Raw genomic sequence first — 21551 nt, 5'->3', positions numbered from 1 at the left:
CATTTGCCCATTTTTGACATGGGAGATAGCTTTGCATGTGGTAATCTTTAAAGAACATTTTTTCATGCCCTCACCAATTCCCAGAAAAAAGTCATAACCCCAGGGCACAGTTTACAAAGCACAGAACTTCAAGATTAACATGAACATTGGGTACATATAACCAAATTACTGTGCAGAACATGGGTCAAATTCGTTTCTTGGCTGCAGTACCTTTGCTGACCCAAGCCATTATCAAAGTTTCCTATGAAGCGACTGCTTCAGTAGTCTTTCTGAGGCTTAAGTGGCTACCCTGAGAAATATAAATGAAGTCTCTTTCAGGAAGGGAATATGGCTGGTGGAAAGCAGGCAGCCTTTTTATCACCCTGCCTGATCTCTGCTATAGTCTTATTTTACTGAGTAGAAAATTTAATCTTTAAAGTCAATAAAATATTCTTGTGCTCATGATTCATCCCTTTCCTTCATTGCTTCTGTTTAATCCAAACTAATGCCTGTGCCCTTTTTTTAAAGAAGAAAATAAGCAATATTTACAACATACACAAGAGGAGGAAAAGCAATTGAGTCCCTGTAAAACATGCTTCATTTGTAACCCTGTGTACTTAAAATGCAATTGCTTTCTTTTGCCTGCATTTACAACTGTTTTGTTAGGATTGAACTGAGCGTGCAATCCAGTACAACTTGCCTTACCAAAGTGATTTTCTTAGCTTAGTTTTATGTTATAGCTGTACTTTATATCTATAGACATAGGTATATAGTTTATCTTCCAAGATTTTATGCAGAAAGAATGAAACAAAAGAAAAAGGAGGACTACAAAATTATGGTAAATGATTGTGTGGGTTTAGTATTCAACTCGGTTCCATTTCTTTCTAGTTAATCAAATACTTTCTCTTCTGTGTTTTATCATTGATACTGTACTTTGTTACAGGTATTTGTTTCATATTAGCTTAGATTTGACTGTTTATGTGCCATCTAAACACATCTCTCATTTTACATTTTAAATTCTTATAAATTCGCATGCATGTTTCCTGATCGCGATTTGTACACCTACAGGTGACACTGATTAAGTGTTCTCCACCATTTTTTAAGGTTTTATCTTAGCCCTTAATATTTGCAAGTTTTTAAACTTTTTTTTAAACTAAATTTTGTAAGTTTCTAAACTTTTCCATGAAGCAAACTTTTCTATGAAACAATAGTCATTTAACTGTTGGAAGTGTAAAGAGAAAAAAAAAAACAACCAAGTAATTCTAGCAGCTTTTAACAAATGTGTAACAGAAAATAACTGACTTGATTCAGGTTCAGCATATATTAATCAAAAATAAATTGGTTTGAACTTACAGACTGCCTTTTATAAGTGTGAAGGGTAGTTCATTAACTTATAATGGAGGGGGAGTAGAAGAAAATAAATTGATGCAATTTTATTATTTATCACTGGTGCGTTTTAGTTTATGGCCACAAATTGATTAAAAAAACAAGGTTTTTTGAGCATGTCAGAATTTTTTAACCTTAATGAATATTAACATATCTTCATATGTATATGAGCAAGCAATATATGCTCACAGCCCAGAATCCCAAGTATATCCTGGCCTGCATCCAAAGCAATGTGGGCAGCAGGTTAAGGGAGGTGATTTTGCCCCTCTGCTCTGCTCTGCTCTGCTCAGATGAGACCTCATCTGCAGTGCTGCATCTAGCTCTGCGACCCACAGTGCTGGAAAGAAATCTGCCTGTTGGACTGAGCCCAGAGAAGGGTCACAGAAATTATCAGAGACATGGAACACCTCTCCTATGAGGAAAGGCTGAGACTATTCGGCCTGGAGAAGAGAAGGCCCCAGTGAGACCTTATTGTGATCTTCTGGTACCTGAAAATACCCTCCAAGAAAGGTGGAGGGAAAAGACTTTTTAGATATAGGACAAAGTATAGAATCATAGAATCATAGAATAGATTGGGTTGGAAAAGACCTCCAAGATCATCAAGTCCAACCCCTGATCCAACTCTAATTACTAGATCATGGCACTAAGGGCCATGTCCAATCTCTTTTTAAAAACTTCCAGGGATGGTGAATCCACCACCTCTCTGGGCAGGCCGTTCCAATGCCTGATCACCCTCTCTGTAAAGAATTTCTTCCTAACATCTAACCTAAACTTCCCCTGGCAGAGCTTGAGCCCATGTCCCCTTGTCCTGTTGTTGGTTGCCTGGGAGAAGAGACCAACCCCCACCTGGCTATAACTTCCCTTCAGGTAGTTGAAGAGAGTGATGAGGTCACCTCTAAGCCTTCTCTTCTCCAGACTAAACAATCCCAGCTCCCTCAGCCTCTCCTCATAGGACTTGTGCTCAAGTCCCTTCACCAGCCTGGTTGCTCTTCTCTGGACCCGCTCCAGCACCTCAATATCCTTCCTGAACTGAGGGGCCCAGAGCTGAACACAATACTCAAGGTGCGGCCTCACCAATGCAGAGTACAGGGGAAGGATCACTTCCCTGCTCCTGCTGGCCACACTGTTCTTGATGCAGGCCAGGATGCCATTGGCCTTCTTGGCCACCTGGGCACACTGCTGGCTCATGTTCAGCTTCCTGTCAATCAGCACCCCCAGGTCCCTTTCCACCTGGCTGCTCTCCAGCCACTCTGTCCCCAGCCTGTAGCGCTGCAGGGGGTTGTTGTGGCCAAAGTGCAGGACCCGGCACTTGGCCTTGTTGAACTTCATCCCATTGGAGTCAGCCCATCTCTCCAGTCTATCCAGGTCCCTCTGCAGAGCCCTCCTGCCTTCTGGTAGGTTGACACTCCCTCCCAACTTGGTGTCATCAGCAAATTTGCTGATGATGGACTCAATCCCCTCATCTAGGTCATCGATAAAGATGTTAAACAGGACTGGGCCCAGCACTGATCCCTGGGGGACACCACTGGTGACCGGCCGCCAGCTGGATGCAGCCCCGTTCACCAGCACTCTTTGGGCCCGGCCCTCCAGCCAGTTCCTAACCCAGCACAGAGTGCCCCTGTCCAAGCCATGGGCTGCCAGCTTTTCCAGGAGTATATTATGGGAGACAGTGTCAAAGGCTTTGCTGAAGTCCAGATAGACCACATCCACAGCCTTCCCCTCGTCCACCAGGTGAGTCACCTGATCGTAAAAGGAGATCAGGTTGGTCAAGCAGGATCTGCCTCTCCTAAACCCGTGCTGGCTGGGTCTGATTCCTTGTCCATCTTGTAGGTGCTGTGTGATTGCACACAGGATGATCTGTTCCATAACTCTGCCAGGCACCGAGGTCAGGCTGACAGGCCTGTAGTTACCAGGGTCAGCCTTGCAGCCTTTTTTATGGATTGGGGTGATATTTGCCAACTTCCAATCATGTGGGACCTCCCCAGTGAGCCAGGACTGTTGGAAGATAATGGAGAGCGGCTTGGCAAGCTCTTCTGCCAGCTCCCTCATTACCCTAGGATGGATCCCATCTGGTCCCATAGACTTGTGAGGATCCAGGTGGCTCAGTAAGTCACTAACTATTTCCTCCTGGAATACAGGGGGGCTATTTGGTTTCCTCTCTCTGTCTACCAGCTCCAGAGGCCAGTTGCCTTGAGGGCCACCTGTCTTACTGGTAAAAACTGAGGCAAAGTAGGTGTTAAGTACCTCAGCCTTCTCCTCATCTCTATTAACTATGTTTCCCTCCGAGTCCATCAAAGAATGGAGGTTTTCTTTGCCCCTCCTTTTGTTATTAATGTATTTATAGAAGGACTTTTTGTTATCCCTAACAGAAGTGGCCAATTTAACTTCAAATTGCGCTTTTGTATCCCTGATTTTCTTTCTGCATGATCTAGCTGTCTTCCTGAATTCTTCGTAAGTAGCCAGCCCTCTCTTCCATAGTCGATAAACTCTCTTTTTATCCCTGATTTCCTTCAGAATCTCCCTGTTTAACCAGGCTGGTTGTCTTCCCCGCCGGCTTGCCTTTCGGCACACCGGTATGGCCTGTTCCTGTGCACTCAAAACTTCCTGTTTGAAGCACATCCATCCCTCCTGGACTCCCTTGTTTTCAAGGGTTGTTTCCCAGGGTATGCTCTGGACTAGACTTCTGAATAGGTCAAAATCTGCCCTCCGAAAGTCCAGCGTAGAGGTTTTATTGTTGTTTCTCCTTGAATCTCTGAGTATTGAAAATTCTATTATTTCATGATCACTATTTCCTAGGCGGCCTTCAACCACTATATCTCCCACCAGCTCCTCTCTGTTTGTAAACAGCAGGTCTAGCGGGGCCTTACCCCTGGTAGGTTCATTTACCAGTTGATGAAGGAAATTGTCCTCTATACACTCCAGGAAATTCCTAGACTGCCTCTTCTCTGCAGTATTGAGCTCCCAGCAGATATCCGGCAGGTTAAAGTCACCTACAAGGACAAGGGCTGACAATTTTGAGACATCCGCCAGCTGCTTGTAGAATAATTCATCCCCTTCATCATCCTGGTAGGGCGGTCTGTAACAGACACCCATGATGATGTCAGTCTTGTTGGTCTTCCCCCTGATTTTGATCCACAGGCACTCAACCTTATTGTTGCTGACCTCAAGTTCAACAGGGTCCAGAGAGTCTCTAACATATAAAGCCACCCCTCCACCTCTCCTCCCCTGCCTGTTCTTCCTGAAGAGCTTATAGCCTTCCATAGCAGCACTCCAGACATGCGAGTCATCCCACCATGTTTCTGTGATGGCGACTACATCATAGCCTTCCTGCTGCACAATTGCCTCCAGCTCCTCTTGTTTGTTGCCCATACTGCGTGCATTAGTGTACATGCACTTCAGGTGGGCTGTTGATTTAATTCTTAACTCAGGCTTTCCATCCTTAGGCTGATCACTGGAGAGCCCGGTTTCAACCCCTTCCCCCTTCAAACCTAGTTTAAAGCCCTCCTAATCAGCCTCGCTAACTTATGGGCTACAGTCCTCTTATTCTTCCTAGAAAGATGAATCCCATCTGATTTTAAGAAACTAGGTACCATGGAGTTTGCCCCATGGTCAAAGAAACCAAAATTTTGATGGTGGCACCAATTCTTTAGCCATCTGTTGAGGAGTTGGGCTTTTTTACTCCTCTCTTTATTTAACTCCTCATCCATCCCAGATAGTACAGGAACTGAGGCAAATATCACCTGTGCTCCTGTCCCCTGAACTGACTGACCCAGTGCTTTAAAGTCTTTTTTAATTATCTTGGCACTTCTTTGATTAATGTCCTCACTGCCAGCCTGGACTACCACCAGAGGATAATAGTCTGAGGGCTGAATTAACTCAGGAAGTCTCCTACTAATATCCCTCACCCTGGCCCCAGGAAGGCAGCATACTTCTCTCTGGGATGGGTCTGGGCGACATATAGGGCCCTCAGTTCCCCTCAAAAGGGAGTCACCGACTACAACTACCCTTCTTTTTTTTTTTATACCTGTGGTTGTAATCCGTCTTTTGGACGGGGCCAAACAAGGAGGCTCTCTAGAGGGATCATCTTGGCTGTCCTCTACCTGACTGTCTGGGTCCAGAGTCTTGTATCTATTCTTCAAGGGCACCCTGAGGGGTGATGGGGGTCTAGAAAGAATTCTTCTACCTCTCCCATTAGGGACCTGTTTCCATTCCCCCCCATCATTTTGGTCTGCTCCATCTGTCTTATGGCAGGAGAGGCAGGGCTTCGCCGCCTCCTGTTGGACTTCCTTAGGGTTTAAAAGGGTTTGACTCCACCAGTCAATTTCTTTTTCACTCTCCCTAATGCACCTTAATCTCTCTACCTCTTCCTTAAGTTCTGCTACAAGGCACAGCAAATCACTCACCTGCTCGCATCGTACACAGCTACCTCCTACACCATCCTCCAGTACCAACGTCAGGACAGACACTCAGCACACCCAGAGACCTGGGTGGCTGCATCCTTCTTCGAGGGGAGTGTCTGAGCAAACACACTCCTAGTATTAACAGCAGTAATGGTTTTTGTTTTTCTAGAAACCATTGTTAGCTTTAAAAAGCACACTCACCTACAAGAAAAGGGAGCTGGTTGTGCCCTGCAGGCTTGAAATGCCTTGAAATTGTTGTGCCACACCCTGTTAGTCTACTCCCGTGGGGGTGCGTGAGCGAAGTTCGCTCACGCTCCTGGAGGTTCTTATATAGCCTCCCCCAGCACTTGCTAACGAGCCTGACCCACCCCTCACTCACCTTAATTGGTTCTGAGGAAGAGTCAAGCCTGAGCAGCAAGCATTTTGAACTGAAAGAAGGTAGTTTTGGATCAGACAAAAGGAAGAAATGTTTTATGATGAGAATAGTGAGACACTGGAACAGTTTTCCCAGGGAAGTTGCGGATGCCCCATGGCTGGAAATGCTCAAGGTCAGGTTGGATGGAGCTCTGAGCAACCTGATCTAGTGAAATATGTCCATGCCCATGACAGGGGGGCATGGACTAATTGATCTTTATAGAATTAATTGCTTGTGTTGTTTTGAATAGTAATAAAGGTATATTGTTTGTTGCTTAAACTTTTTTTCATTTTAATTTCTTTTTTGTTTTGTAAGGTTTGCTTGATGCTTGAAGTCCCTTCTGCAGTTCTTTACTATCTACTTCTTGGACAAACCAAGCAAAGCGTAAACTTCTTAAACAATTAGGGTGTTTCTAGTAAAAATCTTAACATTTCTTTGAATATTTTTCGGAACATCTTTTAGAATTTTTTTCCTTTTTGACTGAGTCACCACTCTCCTTATTTTAGTTAGTTTTGAACGACTTTCTATTCCTTCAGATACACGGGCATTAGTCAATTTCACAGATACAGCGTACTCTTGACAGTGTGAAAATAAAAGAGCATTTACCAATAATGGCTGAGTGAAGACAATGATCTGGCCTCAGCTGAAGTACATTATGCACAAGCTGTTTTACATACAGCCATGTGTGTTCAGGGAGACAACTAGAATTTTTCTAAAATTTGGAATTCTGGTCATATAGTTTAACTTTTATTCGTCAGGAAATGCCCAGCTCTTCTGGAAAGCCTTGGTCATGATGGCAGTGAGCAGGATGCCAGGCACCTCATTGCTAGCAAAGCTTTGCAGAGGTGTGGACGGCCTTGAGAGAAGAGCTTGGTCTTGTAGGTGTGCTCTGTAGGAGTCCCTGTGCCCATTACCTGTCAGTTTTCTCACAGTTGCACTACTGTTTTCTTCCAGAAATTACTTCAGCAGATGGGAGATGATGGCACTCGTTCTGCTTGTGCACTGCAGCACAGGGTACACAGCACCTGCACAGTATTAAACTTGTCCTCCGCCCCACCTGAGCAGATCAAGCCCCATGTTTCCTGTCATACTGTGCCTCCTATCTGCTGGGGGCTTTTCTGGGGAAAGGGATACTTTCTTTCTGTCCTGCTGGGATGCTTCTACTTTAAAATAAAAAAAAATAAAAATACGTGGACAGTTTTGAAAGTCTGTGTTTATGAAGGAAGGATCGAGGGACAGCATCATGGTTATCTTATGCTTTGAAATTAATGATGGTTTAACATAAAAACTGTTGCCATTGGTTTGTCAAGGATTGAAGCATAGGCCATTTCCTTTTGGTGAATGCTTTTGTCAAATACTAAAAGAGACTTATTCCTCCTGTTACCTCCTTCTAAACCTAGATTTCTGTTTGTTTAGATGAAAACAGAAGGAGCTAGTGTGGGTTCAAATAAAAGTATTCTATAGTTTGGAAATATTGCAGAAGTGGGACAGAAGTTGAGAACTGTTCCCATTAAACATATCCTGTTACTTAGCTCTGAAGGCTTTCTCCTTCATATATAGTCCTCACTCTGCCATTCCTTAGAAATGTTATGTTATTGTATTCTTCTGATAACCTGTGTTGCTTTACTCTGTGTTGACATCTTCTAAAGTATCTTTTGAGTAAGTGTAATTGAGAGTATATATCCTCTAGCTTCTCACACTTCCACGAATGCTTTTGAATAACATTGAAAAGTTTTGTCTTCTTTCTCAAAATCTTTTTTTCCCCTACCTTCTTATTAATGCTAATATTTTAACTTCTCAAATATTACTTAATATTTCTCAGAAAGCTCTTTTGAAAATATTCGCTTTGTGTAATGGCTGTAAAGGAACAAAATTTGAGTGACAGGTAAGTGTGCTGAGAGGATATACTTAGAGAACAACTTTCCAGTCAAGGAGCAGAGCTTGGTATATAATCTTTTATATGTAATATAAATAAACTATAAATAAATATATCTATATTTATTTATATAAATATATTTATATATATATATAAATTTATATAATCTTGACACTATTCAGGGTTATAACATATATGTTTTGTCAGATTCTCTCCTTGTCCAGAAAAAGGAGTTAAAAATCCATTGAAAGCTACACAACCAGATTCTTAATCTATTTATGGATAGACATATTACAGAATCTGTAGATATGGCAAAGAAAGATGTTGAGTGTACTAAATTATCTGATATTTGAATGTAGCCCATCATATCTGGTTTTCCTTGTCTGAGATGACACTTTGAGTACAGCAATAGGAGAGCACATCTTATGTTTTAATCTAGCCAGAAGTCATCTATTCCAGTAGCCAGGTAACAATTTGAATTCCCCAGTATCCAATTGAGTATGATGATTGCCATAAATTGTTGTATGTATTTGTCATTAGAGTCTTCTCAGAAGATTATTTTAATGTTAACCATTTTTAAAGCAGATGTCTGGGTTTTATTTTTTTATTTGAATTTAATTTTTGTCAATAACTACAGGAAGTCATTATCGGGTAGCAACATGCTATTTAAGTAACATTTCTTCTGCAATCGTGCTGATAGTAGAACATTCCATTTTCTTAAATGTTAGGTTTTCTAGCTAGATACAGGTGAAATTAGGGTGCATTTGACTGAGTATTAAACCACAGGTGATATTTTGATCTGGCAGAAGCAGGTTCAGTGTTTTTTTAGGGCAGAATATTGAAATTCTGTAAACACTAAGACAAAGTGTTAGTGACAAAACAATCTTTTAACAGTGCTTATGGCTGTAAAAAATGTATGTATCTCATATTTATCAGGCATACTTTTACATCTTTAATTGCTTATTTTCAGTTGTGGAAGGAGTTTTCCACTAATGCTTCGTCCCTTTGTGGTTCCTATTTTTTTTCCAGATCATTACAAAACATACCCCTTTACTGCTGACACAAGGTTAAGAGCAGAGTATAGTACACCTGGTCTGTAAATCTAAATCTGGAGCCCGTTGGCAAAGAGTTGTTTGCAAGTATTCAGGTCTTGTACCAGTGGTTGGGGATGACCATTTTGCCAGAAGGTTACTGCTGACCAAAGAAGGAATGTTTTCTATTATATTCTGCTCACACTCTGTTTTCCATTTGGTTTCACTTTATTTAAAATTTTTTTCATGGAAAGTGGAGTTAAATAGTGTATGGTCAGCTGAAGTTTAGAAAAGATTAATGTTTGTGAGGATTGGAAAACACAGAAAAATGTTTCAAAAAAAAAAATACTCAAATGTATATTTAGAAATCCAAAGCTCAAGTAGACTGAGAATTTGTAGACATCAACAGAAACAAATTCTTGCATTCTTACTTTCCAGTGTAATCCCATTGGTTCTGATGGAGGTAGAGCAAGTATGTGACTTGATGTTCATGACAGAAAGAATTTTTACAGTTTCTCCTTCTTTACTTGAAGGGGAAAACCTTCTTAAAGCTCTGGGAGAATAGCAATTGGCATGCAAATACCTGAAATTACCAGTGCTAATCTCCACATGCATCTCTGAACAAGTACCACTTTAAGAGTTTTTACCAATTTTCACAGGCTTCACAATTTACGTTTTCTGTTTGTTAAATTGTACCCATTTTTTTGTGCATAGAACAGTATAGTAGATTGTCATATGTTTCAGTGGTATTAAGTTTTTTGGCATTGTTTCCCACAATATTCTTGCATCCAAGTTAGGATGTTGCGGTCTGGGTGACTGGAAAATTAGATGTCAAAGTCCAGCTGGATGATGGGGCAGGACACAGAATCTAACAGGAGAAAACTCAGCAAGGACAAATGTGGAATCCTGCACCTGGGAGGGGGTAGCCCTTGCAGACTTAAAGGTGGTGGGTGTCTGAGTGGCTGGAATCAGCTCTGTTGGAAAAAACTTGCCTTGGCAGGCAACAAGAACACTAGCCATCAGTGATCCTTGTCAGCAAAGGGACAAAACATCTGGAGCTGTATCGGCAGAACTGTAGCTGGTCAAGTAAGGAAAGTGATTACCCCCTTTCTACTCTGCACTTGTTACACCACACCTGGTGAAATTTACCCTATTGTGGGCCCCCCTAAGCAGGAAAGATATTGTCCAACTGAAGCAAGTTGAACTGGGAACTGCAAAGGTAGTTGGGCTGGAGCACAGGCCCAGCCAGCAGGGTCTGAGGGACACTACTCTGAGAAGGAAGTTGGGCTAGAGATCTGCTGACATTCCTTCCAATAGGAATGATCTCATGATTTTTGTAGAAGTCGTTGTTACTGAGATGTTTCGTTTTGGTACCCATGTCTCCATTTAAAATCAATTTTTTTTATATAGCTTTAATAGATTTTGGTGTTATATTGGTAGAGACAAAGAATAGTCTTTCACAAAAAATTACATTTTTACATAAAGAAATTTAAAACATCTAAGTCTTTTATACATGGTGTGGAACTGCATGTAAGAGCTAGGCTTCATTAAGATAATAACTTTAAAAGGGAAGGGGAAAAAATTATTTCTGAAGCACCAGAAAGTGTTAAAATAATGCTGGTGCATATCCATTATTGACAGTACTTGTCTCCAGTCTTAACAGAAATACCAACATTGTCTTTGATTACTTCCCTTTTGTCCATAACATACAGACAGTGAAACATGCAAGAGATCACTGTTCAGATTTTAAAATCATGTGAAATCTATTTGAAGTGTGTATGTCCAGTAAAGAAAAGATTGCAGAAGGGAGATCCATATTGTGCTGGATGAAAGAGAAGGTCTCACATGTGTGGGCATGGCCTAATATGTCTGAGGCAAGTAAAAGGTTTTGGAGGTACAGGATGCTTGGATTTGGGATGAGGAGCTGAGGTGAAAATAGACTGAATGATATTAAAAAAAAAAGAAAAAGAAAAAAAGGAGTAGAAGCAGAAGGGCATTGTTAGAAGAACCAATACTTGTTTGAATATACCTTCTTTTCATGAGAGAGAGAATTTTAGCAGTCCCCTGCTGTCAGCAGGGTGACCTTCAATCTTACAGAGTGGGTTTCTTTAGTTACCTGTTGCAAACATGATATTTGTAAAGTCCAGTTTTATAAAAATCCAATACATGGACCTGTCTAAGTACTGATCTGACCTTCCTTTTCATTGCAGATAGTTCAACATACTCTCTATTCTTCCATGGGCTTTTTTATGTGTTTGGGGGTACTGTGTTTTTCCCTTCCTCCTGGAGGTTTGTTTTTAACTTTTTACTATTCAGCTGAAAGTCACAACACCTTGCCGGTGTTTCTACTACATTACCATCAGCCATGTACTTAAAATAAATTTGAAGCAAGATCTCTTGGATTTCAAGCTAGTCAGCTTCAAGTCACCAATATTATAGAATTGAAGTGCGTTTAGACACTGGCACAATTTTGTAAATTTGGAAATCTTCAATAAATTCAGCCTTCAGGCCCACAAATGAGTTGTTTTAGCACAAAATATCGAGAGAACAAGAGAGCACTTGTAGTGGTGCACTGTGTGACTGCAGCCTTCCAGTTATAGTCACAGTGATGCCCATTTTCTAATATGGTGAGATGCACCTACTCCTTTTTCAATTAATCTTATTTCTTTATCCAGCTGGAAAATGAGGAATTGGTCAAAAGAGAGAGCCTCACATGGTTGCATGGTAAATTACTTCCTTCATAGTGTAATCTTAGTTATACAGAAAATTACCTCATCCCAGAAAAATAAGTCAGAAGAGTATCTTTAGGCTTTAAACTAAAGTTATAATAAAACCCCAGAAACTGAAAACAGGTACAGAACTGCTCATTAGTGAATGCATCTACAGCCATTAGCTTTCACTGTTAATCTGTTTTGCTGTTTCTGTGATTTGAAGTGCTAAAAGTGTTCAGATTTCTTCAATAACTTTCCTATAAGTAAACATTTATCTTCTAGAGTTAGTCTCTTCTTTAGCTTGTTTTTCAGTATTGCAGTTTATCAGAATAAGAAGCAAACTACCTAGCATCTTATGTCTGAAAACTTGTGTTTTTGAAGACAATGACAAATGTTACATTTATCATTTGTACACCTAACCATTTCGAATTGCATTTGTTCTTTAAATATGATTTTTACCATCCTGTTGCTTACAGCCAAGCAAAATTCTGAGTCATTCCCTATCTTCGCTTTGGAGAAGCAATCACTCAGTCTAGAACTGCTGTCTGCTTGCAGAGGCCTTTAGCTTTCAAAAATAAAAATTAGCTTTTACATATATAGGTATCTGTGGTTCAAGGCTGTGGTTTTGGCAAACAATGAGACTAAAAAGGCCAGTTTCAATTGAACGGTTAATTTAACTGTTGCACATTATCTGGTGCTTTTAGGACACTTTAAGCTTTGATTAAAAACATAGTTTTGCTATCCTGTCTCATCCTGGGGTGGAGGGGGAGCGGGAGCAGGGTTTGTTCCTCTTGGTGAATTACTGAAGTCTTTTACATCCATCTTAAAGTTTCTGTACTTGAAGTTCCAACCTATTGTAACCCTGTTTACGCCAAGGCTAACTCTGGTCTGATGAGGTTTATCTACCTTGACCCCCTTCCTAGACTACGGTAGAAGCCACTCACAGCCTACAACTAAGAGTATAGTGACACATTGCAATAATTTTACATTTGTGTGGTAACACTGTGTAATGCTTATCTCCCTTACTTGGAATTGCACATTCCCACAGTTTGACCAGTACAACTGTGTGCATGGCTGCTGTTTGTCTGAACCAACAGAATGACCATGTTTAAGAATCTAAATAACCTTTTTTATTTCTATAAAATACTAAACAAACTTTATATTGAATCCGTCTTGGAAGAAGTGTTTTACCAATAATAGGCTGACACTGTTTTAATGTGGTTCTATTTTTGAAGGTTAGGGATGTAGAACAGTATTGGTGGCAGATTTTGAAGGTACCCATGTGAGCTACATGATGGAATCCAGATAATTTCCCATTTTCCTCTTTGAAAACATTGTGGTGCTTCTCAACGCATAACCAGACGTGTTGTTACTGGCTCAGAAGAACTGTCCTGAAGCTTCAGTCAGACCTGTTGAGTGCAAAACAAAGACTTTTAAAAACCATTAATGTAAGATTTTGCTTTTTTGAAGACTCCTGGTAGCAACCAGGAAGCTTCATCACAAGCAAGTAATTAAAATTTCCCTTCTATTCACTTGTGAAAGTTACATTCTCAAGTGTTATGTTTATTATTTCCATTTGCTTTTTACTTAGACAAGCAATCTGTAGAGTAATCACTAGGCCAATCAAATATTCATTGTGGGGCTGACTTGATCAGGTGAATTGGATACTTATTGCAAGGGATTGGATTTTATAGCAAGAGACTATTCCCTGGTCTGGTTGAGAAGATTAATTACAGCTTTCTAGTGTCTGCAGACATCATGATTTCTGTTTAGGATTAAAACTGAAATTAAAACCCTTAGTTTGCCAGCTTTTCTTCAACACTATGTTGTATAAGACCTTGCTTATCCTCTTCAAAGAGGAATAGAGGTGCACCAGGACAGTGTCATCATTTACAATCCCAGTATAGAGAAAAGAATGAAACTTTCGCCTTTTCATAGTGTAAAATCATCACATAGTAGATAAAATAAGTTCACAGGATTTATTCATGTGAGGTTGTACGATAGTTTCTTGATATACTTTTTCTTTCTTTGCAGCTATTGGCTGACAAACAAGGTCCACATTAAACGACCCAGCACTGGTCTCCTCATGTATACGCTTGCCACCAGATTTTGTGATGAAATTCATCTGTATGGATTTTGGCCGTTCCCAAAGGATTTACGTGGAAAACCAGTCAAATATCATTATTATGATGACCTGAAATATCGGTACTTTTCTAATGCCAGTCCTCATAGGATGCCATTAGAGTTTAAAACGTTGTACGTATTACATAATAGAGGAGCACTTAAATTAACAACAGGGAAATGCATACAGCAATAAAGCACATGCAAAGTACAATAAATACAGAATACACACTTCATCATAAAGATGTTGTGGAATGGCAATGGGACCAGAGTGGGGATTTGTTTCAATACCCACAAAGCCATTGGAAAAAGGAATTTTATCAGAAGTGCATAACCAGCTATTATACCTGTAAAGTGCTATGTAACTAAGCTATCTTGACTGCAAGGGTTCAAGTAAGTGCCACTTTCACTAAGAACAAAGCTTGAATGTATATTCAGTAGTGTTTACAGGATTCAGTGACACATTCATCATGAATTGAAGAAGAAAAATAGAGCCTGCTGATTTACAACTATGGTCAGACAGTCCACAGAAGAAATACCCAGTGGACGGACTGTTTTCTTGAGCAGATAAACCAGGCTTTGGCAGAAAAGATCGTGTGGATCTGAGTAGAGAAAGTGAAGTCTGGAAGATCAAACAAATCAGTAAATGCCTTCAGTCAGAGAACTGTTTCTGATCTTGTATTATAAACTCAGCTTTTGTTGCTGTTTTTCTTATTGCTGTTGGTTGGGGTTTTTTTGCTTTTAAGTATTGGATCCTTTAAAGGATGTTAAAGATGTTATAATTAACTGAAGTATATCTGTTGGGAATTGTCTAAAGGAAAAAAGATTCATAGGCATGAGAGGGTGGAGGGGAACATCAAATATTTTATCTAGTGTTATTGTGTTGTATCCGGCTGTCACACAACCCTTAACATCCCAAGTGTTTTTCTAGCTACTGCGATCAGTACTCACTACACTGAACCCCTCAGAGATCATTTTGATCCATTTTTAAAGAGGAATTTTTCTCTTGTGTACAGATTTGAAGACATACAAGAAGGTGCCCTTATTTTTGGTGCCAAAGATTACTCGTATACACATTTTTCCTTACCTTGAAGAAATTATGTAGATCATAGAATTAGATTTAGTCTTATGTTTCTTTGCTGATCAAGGGAACATAGTCTTATTTACATTTTTAAGCATCTGAAGGCAAAGCCTCTTTAATGACTTCTCATATAGAATTCTTCAGAAAAATCTGCAGAAGTAAAGAAGTTATTTCATCCATTCAAATAGATATGTGTAAATACACACAATTTTATTCCTAGTAGAAAGGAAAACACAGTCTAAAGAAACTCAGGTGACAGGGGAAAAAATCTAAAGGAAAAAAAACACCTAGCCAATTAAATGGAAAATAAAAGAACTGCAGATAACACAGTTCTTTTAAAACCTAAATTTCTAATGCTGTTGGATGATCTCTTTATCTAATATACCTCTTTTGTATCCACTTGATGTTCTGATATGTAATTGACTGAAATAACACAGAGCTGCATTATCTCACAGTCTTTTTTTAATAATTGTTGTTTATCCACAAAACCAAGAGTTCTTTCACTTCCTTCACTTTTACTTCCTTTTATTTCAAAGGAAAAAAAAAAGAGAACAAGAAATTAGAGGAGGGTAGGAAAGGGTGGAGTACCAGTACAACATACACTAAGAAACAAAACCTGGCTGCCTATGCTATGTCTTAGTGCTAAAGGAGCACATAAAATGGATAACGCCATGGTTCCATGTCTTTCATGTTATGCTTGGCTAAAGAGGAGGCATGCAGATACAATGTATGGGTATTTTCTTGTTATACTTTCATCTCTATGTTAGGTCCTCCTCTCCAAATATGATATTATACTGAATTTTGAATTAGCTTGAGCAATTTCATATGTATCACCATACTCACAAATACTTGCTGAAAATATCATTTATTACTCATTTTCTCCTCTTAAATTCACATGTATTTTATCATGCATGACTGGAGATCTGGGATTATGCAAATTTGGTAGCTAAATCACTGCCTGGCAGACAGTTTTGCCAAAAATTGTGGGGAATAGAAAGTCAGTTCTGCTATGTCTAAGAAACAGTAGCATCTTTCCTTATTCACCAGGCTCTCCTACCCAGGACAGTTTACTTTAGCCATATGCTAATGTGTTGGATGTTGTCCTAACATGAAACTCACTGAAACCAAGGCATTACGAGGAACTAAACAGCCATACACAGAGGAATGTGTGTAATTTGTTGTTGATAAGCCACAGGGTGCTACTTGTTCACTGTGTACACTTACGTTTCAAGACAAGATTATTTTTTTGATGAAAGGTGGACATATTCATGTTCTTGTTGTTAGGGTTTTGCTGCTTTTAATTTTCTAAAATATATTTCATATACATCGACAAAATTTCTATTAAATAAAGAATTCACAGTTGGCAATCTCTCAAAGGCTCAGAGAAACATCTGCTTAGATTTATCTTCTCTTCTGGGAATGTCTTCTCTGTAGTGTCAGGCCATCAACAAAAAGCAGGTTCAAGTAGACTATGTATTAACTGACAGGTGATTCTGTTCACCTCAGGGAAAGTTTGAATATGCCAATTGATTATGTTTCTGACAGCAATGTGGGTGGGGACACTCTTAATTCCTATGGCATTAAAAAAAACTTATTTATGTAATGGAAGAAATGAAAAGAATGACACACAATTAGAAAGCGTGGTGAGAAAATTTGCCTTTAGAAGTGAGTAGACAAACAAAAATTTGGCCTGAGCTTGTTTGCAAGCTTCACATTTGATTCGCTGTGATCGAAGTTAACTTTAGTACACAAGCCATAGAGTCCAGATTTTTACCATTAAGTTTCTCTGAGTTGGTGTTGCACAAGACGTGACAGTAGCATATACTTCCAAGACAACAGTGTTTGCTTATACCTTCTCAAAACTGGGCGTTAACCTCATCTCCTGCAGGCTTTACGCCTTCAGTACTGCACACTTTTGGCACCGTGAGCTATGGTCTCACGGCTCCCTACTGTCATCCATACTCATCCTCAGCCCTTTCCCTTCAAATAGGCACCAAGGTGTGCTTTCCTACCAAAACCATTGGACTCCTCACTACCTCACTAACACACCTCTTGTCTCACTTTATCCTGAGCTGAGGTGTGATGTAGTGAGTAGTGGGTTTTGGACCATTCTCTGAGGCAAGTAGCAGTTGTGGTCTCTGACTGCAGGTTTTGACAAATACTAGGATTCATTTTACCCTACTGTTCTTGCATAAGAACTGCATGTGGAGCCCAAAGAATCTGGGGAGGCTCCCTGGTGTGCCATTTGTCGTGCTACAAATTGTCTGGTTTGAGGTGGTTTGGGATCACCAACTACAGGTTAGTCTAGGGTGACCTGAGGTGGGAATGCCCAGGACTTTCCCTGTTAGGTTACATGGCCTTGGTTAGTAGCACTTAACCTGCTGGGAAGCTGTAGCAGTGGAGTCATTGCAGACACACTTTCTTACCTTTCTCTTGTACCTCCTGGGGCTCCTGGCGCAGAAGGCACCTGTTGAGGCACCTCAGGTCCTGAATGGTCACAGACTTACACTGTGTGACTTTTTCCCTAAAGGTGACCCAGAGCATAGCAGCAAAGGCTTAGCTTTAGAGACTTCAAAGGGGAACAGATTTCACCTTGTGGTCCTTCAGCAGTCAACAGCTTAAGCCTCCATAGCTGCCTTGGGTGATTTCTGTTGTTTATGTGCATTCAACAACTAACATAGTAGATAAAAGGAAGCATCCCTAATATTGTAATAGCTGCCCTGATGAGGAACAACTGAGAGATGCCAATCAGTTTTGTTCAGAGCATTCCTCAGATTTATCCTCTCATCAGCCATATCAATTGCTAGCTATAGTTCCTAAATGTATGTTAGAAATAAGAAGTGGGAGCTACATCAAGGCATCAGAACTTGTATATTTTTCCAAATCTTATGGTAGCTTTGCATTAAACAACTTGATTTCATTCAGATAAATTTATGTAAATTGTTTATTAAGCTACATGTTAATGTTTCCGTGACAGAGTCTTTTGTATTTCATTAAAAAATAGATAAATGTTTGATTGTTAACTTTTCAGCTTTGGGACAGTTCTCTCCCACAGCTCTGAGAGACTCTCCAGTTATAAGATCTACTGAACCTTTCAAATCTTGGCTGGTTTACAGCGACTGGTGTGTAATAAAGACTGTATCATTCTGTTGTTAAACGATATAAGCAACATGTGCTTGAGGTCGGTACCTTTTCTCTAATTGACTGCAATTTGAAGAAAATCAGGCATGGGTTCAGTACTTTTTTTAGTGTTTGGTCTAGCAAAGTGTTTAGCACTTTTTGCAGTGATTTTCCTGGGAGAAACATGTCCAGGATTTAGATGGGGATCTAGATTAGCATATTTCAGGATATAACTCTGAAATTGCACACTATTTATTTTTAAGAGCACTGTTACTTTGTGTAGGGAAAAGCACAATTATTATAAATGTAGATAAAATAAAGGAAGAGCGTTTACAGAGAGCTTCATTCCTGCACAGTACTATTGCTACTGAGTGTATGTAATACAATTTATGTGGTTTAAAATATTGATATGTATTCTGTCAGAATTGTCATGTTTGACACTGTTAATATTATTTCAAGTACGGCTATGGGGATTGTTTTTTTATTTGTATAACTGTAAAATAAAGAAGTTTTTCATTTTTTTCTGCTATATTCTGTTCCATATTCCTTTGTAACACAGTTTTGGTTAATTTTTTCAATCATGTGCTATTTGTAAGGTTATGTGGAAGGAGAGTGTCTGCTCTTTTAAGGTGTCTGATCAAGGACTTTCTGAACACAAAACGGGATATTAAGAAAAGGAGGAAGCCATAAACATGAACAGAAAGACACAAACTGTCTGACCAATGATAAGGGAGGCAGAGAAAAGAACCAAAACTGATCACTCACACAAACTGGTAAGGGTATGTGCAATGTAGGATTTTTTATTCCAGTAAGATTTTCTGGTCAAGAACCTTGTCAAATGGGATACTAAGGAAAAGGAGGAAACAATGTATGTGGAGACCCAAACCTGACAGGCAAATCATAATGGAGACAAGGACAAGAAGCCAACCTCATCAGTCACACTGAACATCTACCAAGAAACTGGGGGCAAACAGGACTTTGTGACTGATAAGGATGCAGATTGGGGGTCTGGAATGTTGGAGGGAGGGAAGGCAGTGGCACTTTGCAAAGTGATGGGGCAAAGTACAGGGGAGGAAGAGAAGAGGAACAGGCAGAAAAGGGGCAGGTCGTGTGTAAACCGTGGCAGGTCAATATGCTTGTCTGGCAGAGTCCTGAGGCTTGATTGCTGCAGTCTGTCCTAACTCTCCCTTAAATCTTCTCCTAACTCCTCTTCCGTGTGATCTCACTGTCCCATGCATGTGCACGCTGCAAGGACTCAGATAGTGGGTGCCAGCTGCTGGAGTCAGATGAGGGATGTGGATGCCCCTGGCTTGTGGTGTTGGCTGCTGGACTCGATTGGTGGAGCTCTCAGTCACTCTCTACAGCTACCTGAAAGGAAGTGGTTGCAGGGTGGGTTTGGTCTCCTTTCCCAATAACAAGAGACAGGATGAGATGAAATGGATTTAGGTAGTGCCAGGGGATATTCGGATATTGGGGCATTGGATATTAGGGAAAATTTTTTCATTGAAAAGGTAGGTAGGCATTGGAACAGCCTGCCTAGGGAAGGGATGGAGTCACCATCCTTTGAGATATTTAAAATACTTGTGGATGTGATGCTGACAGAAATGGTTCAGTGGTGGACTTGGCAGTGCTGGTTTAACAGTTGTTCTCAGTGATCTTAAGTGTCTTTTCCAACCTTATGATTCAGTGCCAGCAGCTGGAACAAGTGGCAGTCTTTAACGTCCTGTCATGGGAGGGGAATGCTGGGTGCTCCCAAAGGCAGCTGCTGGGCAGCACCAGCATAAGTGAGGGAGTCAGGGGCTCAGCACAGGTGGCTGCAGCAGGACCACGGGTCACAGCCTGTGTGTGTGGTGCCAGTTGCTGGGGGGACAGTGTTTGTGTTCCTCCCACTCCAAACCCAGTATGCTTGGAATGTGTGTGTGTCATAAGCAGCAAACTTCGAGTCAGGGACCCTGCATCGGGGCAGGGTCTCAGGTGGGGAAAGGGTCTGTGCTGGTGTGCCCAGGGGGACCGGGAGAGTGTCCCATGAGTCGCACACTGGGGACTTCTGCCTGCCAGCCCAGGAGGAGGAGGGAGCTGGGCTGTCTGCCCCAGTGGTTGGGAGTCCTCCATGGGGTGATTGCAGAGGCAGAGCCTGCTTGGTGCCAGCGTGAGTGTCCAGGTGTGTTGGTCTCCTCTCTGTGTGTGTGTCTGTGTGTCACAGGGGCACGTGCTCAGCTTCACTTCTGGGTGCTCCTAAAAGTTGCTTGAAAGAATTTAGAAATCATACCTAATTCTGCAAATACTGTATAGTATATTTAAAGCCTATTTAAATACATTTATATCCAGCGGTATCATGATTTTATCAATAATAGGTTTCTTAACCTTTACCAGCCATGATGCAAGAGCAAATACATGACTCCACTCTGGTTATAGAAACTAGAAAACATCCCCAATCTTTTCTAAAATGAATTTGATATTTTTAATCTATATTTGCAGTTTCTGTCTTCACACACTATTGGAGCTTGTGTGTCTTTGAAAATTCTATGACAGTCAATATTTTGCTGAGCTGTGTTCTTTTTCATGACACAAACATAAAAGATGTCAGATTTTGCTGAATTTTGCTTATAACTCTGTAATATTAATTAGGTTATTTAAAATTGCCATCCACTTTTATTGGAAAAGTGCAATCTTTGATTGCTTACTACAGCAAAAATATAAAGATATAATTGATGAGCAGTAATTGTGTTCATAACAAATTATTGCACTATAATGAAGACCTGCTCACACTGGCAATGTTCAGCCATACTTTCTCCTGCTGCCTTTGACAGTGGCCTCTCCTTTCTGTATTCAGTTTATGCCTTTTTATCTTCTTCTGGTTCTTTATGTACCAAAATAAACACGTACATAAATCGATGAGATGTTCTCAGCATATTCTTACTGCAAAACTTCAAAGATATTTGATGGAATTCAAGCACTGCCTTAAGGAACCTGATTAACAAGCAAGAGTGCTTCTCAAAGGAGTAATGCCAAAAGGAGTACTGTTACCAAAGGCAATTTCCACTTCCTGTTTAGTTCTCCCTTTATGCACTCATGTGGTAACAGAGCTTGCCAACTGCACAGGTAAGTCAGCACAGTATCACAGAGCGGTTTGTTGGAAGGGAGTGCTGGAGATCCTCTAGTCAAGCCCTCTTGCTAAAGCAGATTCATCAAGAGCAGGTTGCACAGCATTGTGTCCAGGTGACTTTAGAATACTTCCAGAGATGGAGACTCTGCAACCTCTCTGTGCAGCCTGTTCCTCTGCTATGTCACCCTCAAAGTAAAGAGGTTTTTTTTCATATTCAGATAGAACTTTTGTGTTTCAGTTTGTGCTGTTGCCCCTCAGAGGTGGAGGTCTCGAAAACAGAAAAAGAATACTTCCTGGAAACTAAAATGTATTCCAAGGGAAGTGC

The 21551-nt window shown here is 40.4% G+C and overlaps 1 protein-coding gene across 1 annotated transcript in view; it reads left to right on the top strand.

Moving 5' to 3' along the window:
- Positions 1-18640, top strand: part of ST8SIA4 (ST8 alpha-N-acetyl-neuraminide alpha-2,8-sialyltransferase 4) — a 57170-nt gene extending 38530 nt beyond the window's left edge. Inside the window, exon 5 of the mRNA XM_050328444.1 lies at positions 13833-18640. Coding sequence (XP_050184401.1) covers positions 13833-14115 — 283 coding nt within the window. The 3' untranslated portion in view covers positions 14116-18640. The remainder of the gene's footprint in view (positions 1-13832) is intronic.
- Positions 18641-21551: the final 2911 nt, after the last annotated feature.

The sequence above is a fragment of the Myiozetetes cayanensis genome, unplaced genomic scaffold (genome assembly GCF_022539395.1).
Source record: "Myiozetetes cayanensis isolate MyiCay16 unplaced genomic scaffold, myiCay2020 scf4, whole genome shotgun sequence".
In the NCBI taxonomy this organism is placed as follows: Eukaryota; Metazoa; Chordata; class Aves; order Passeriformes; family Tyrannidae; genus Myiozetetes; species Myiozetetes cayanensis.
Note: the sequence above shows the minus strand (reverse complement) of the source record. Positions and strands in the feature narration are given on the sequence as shown.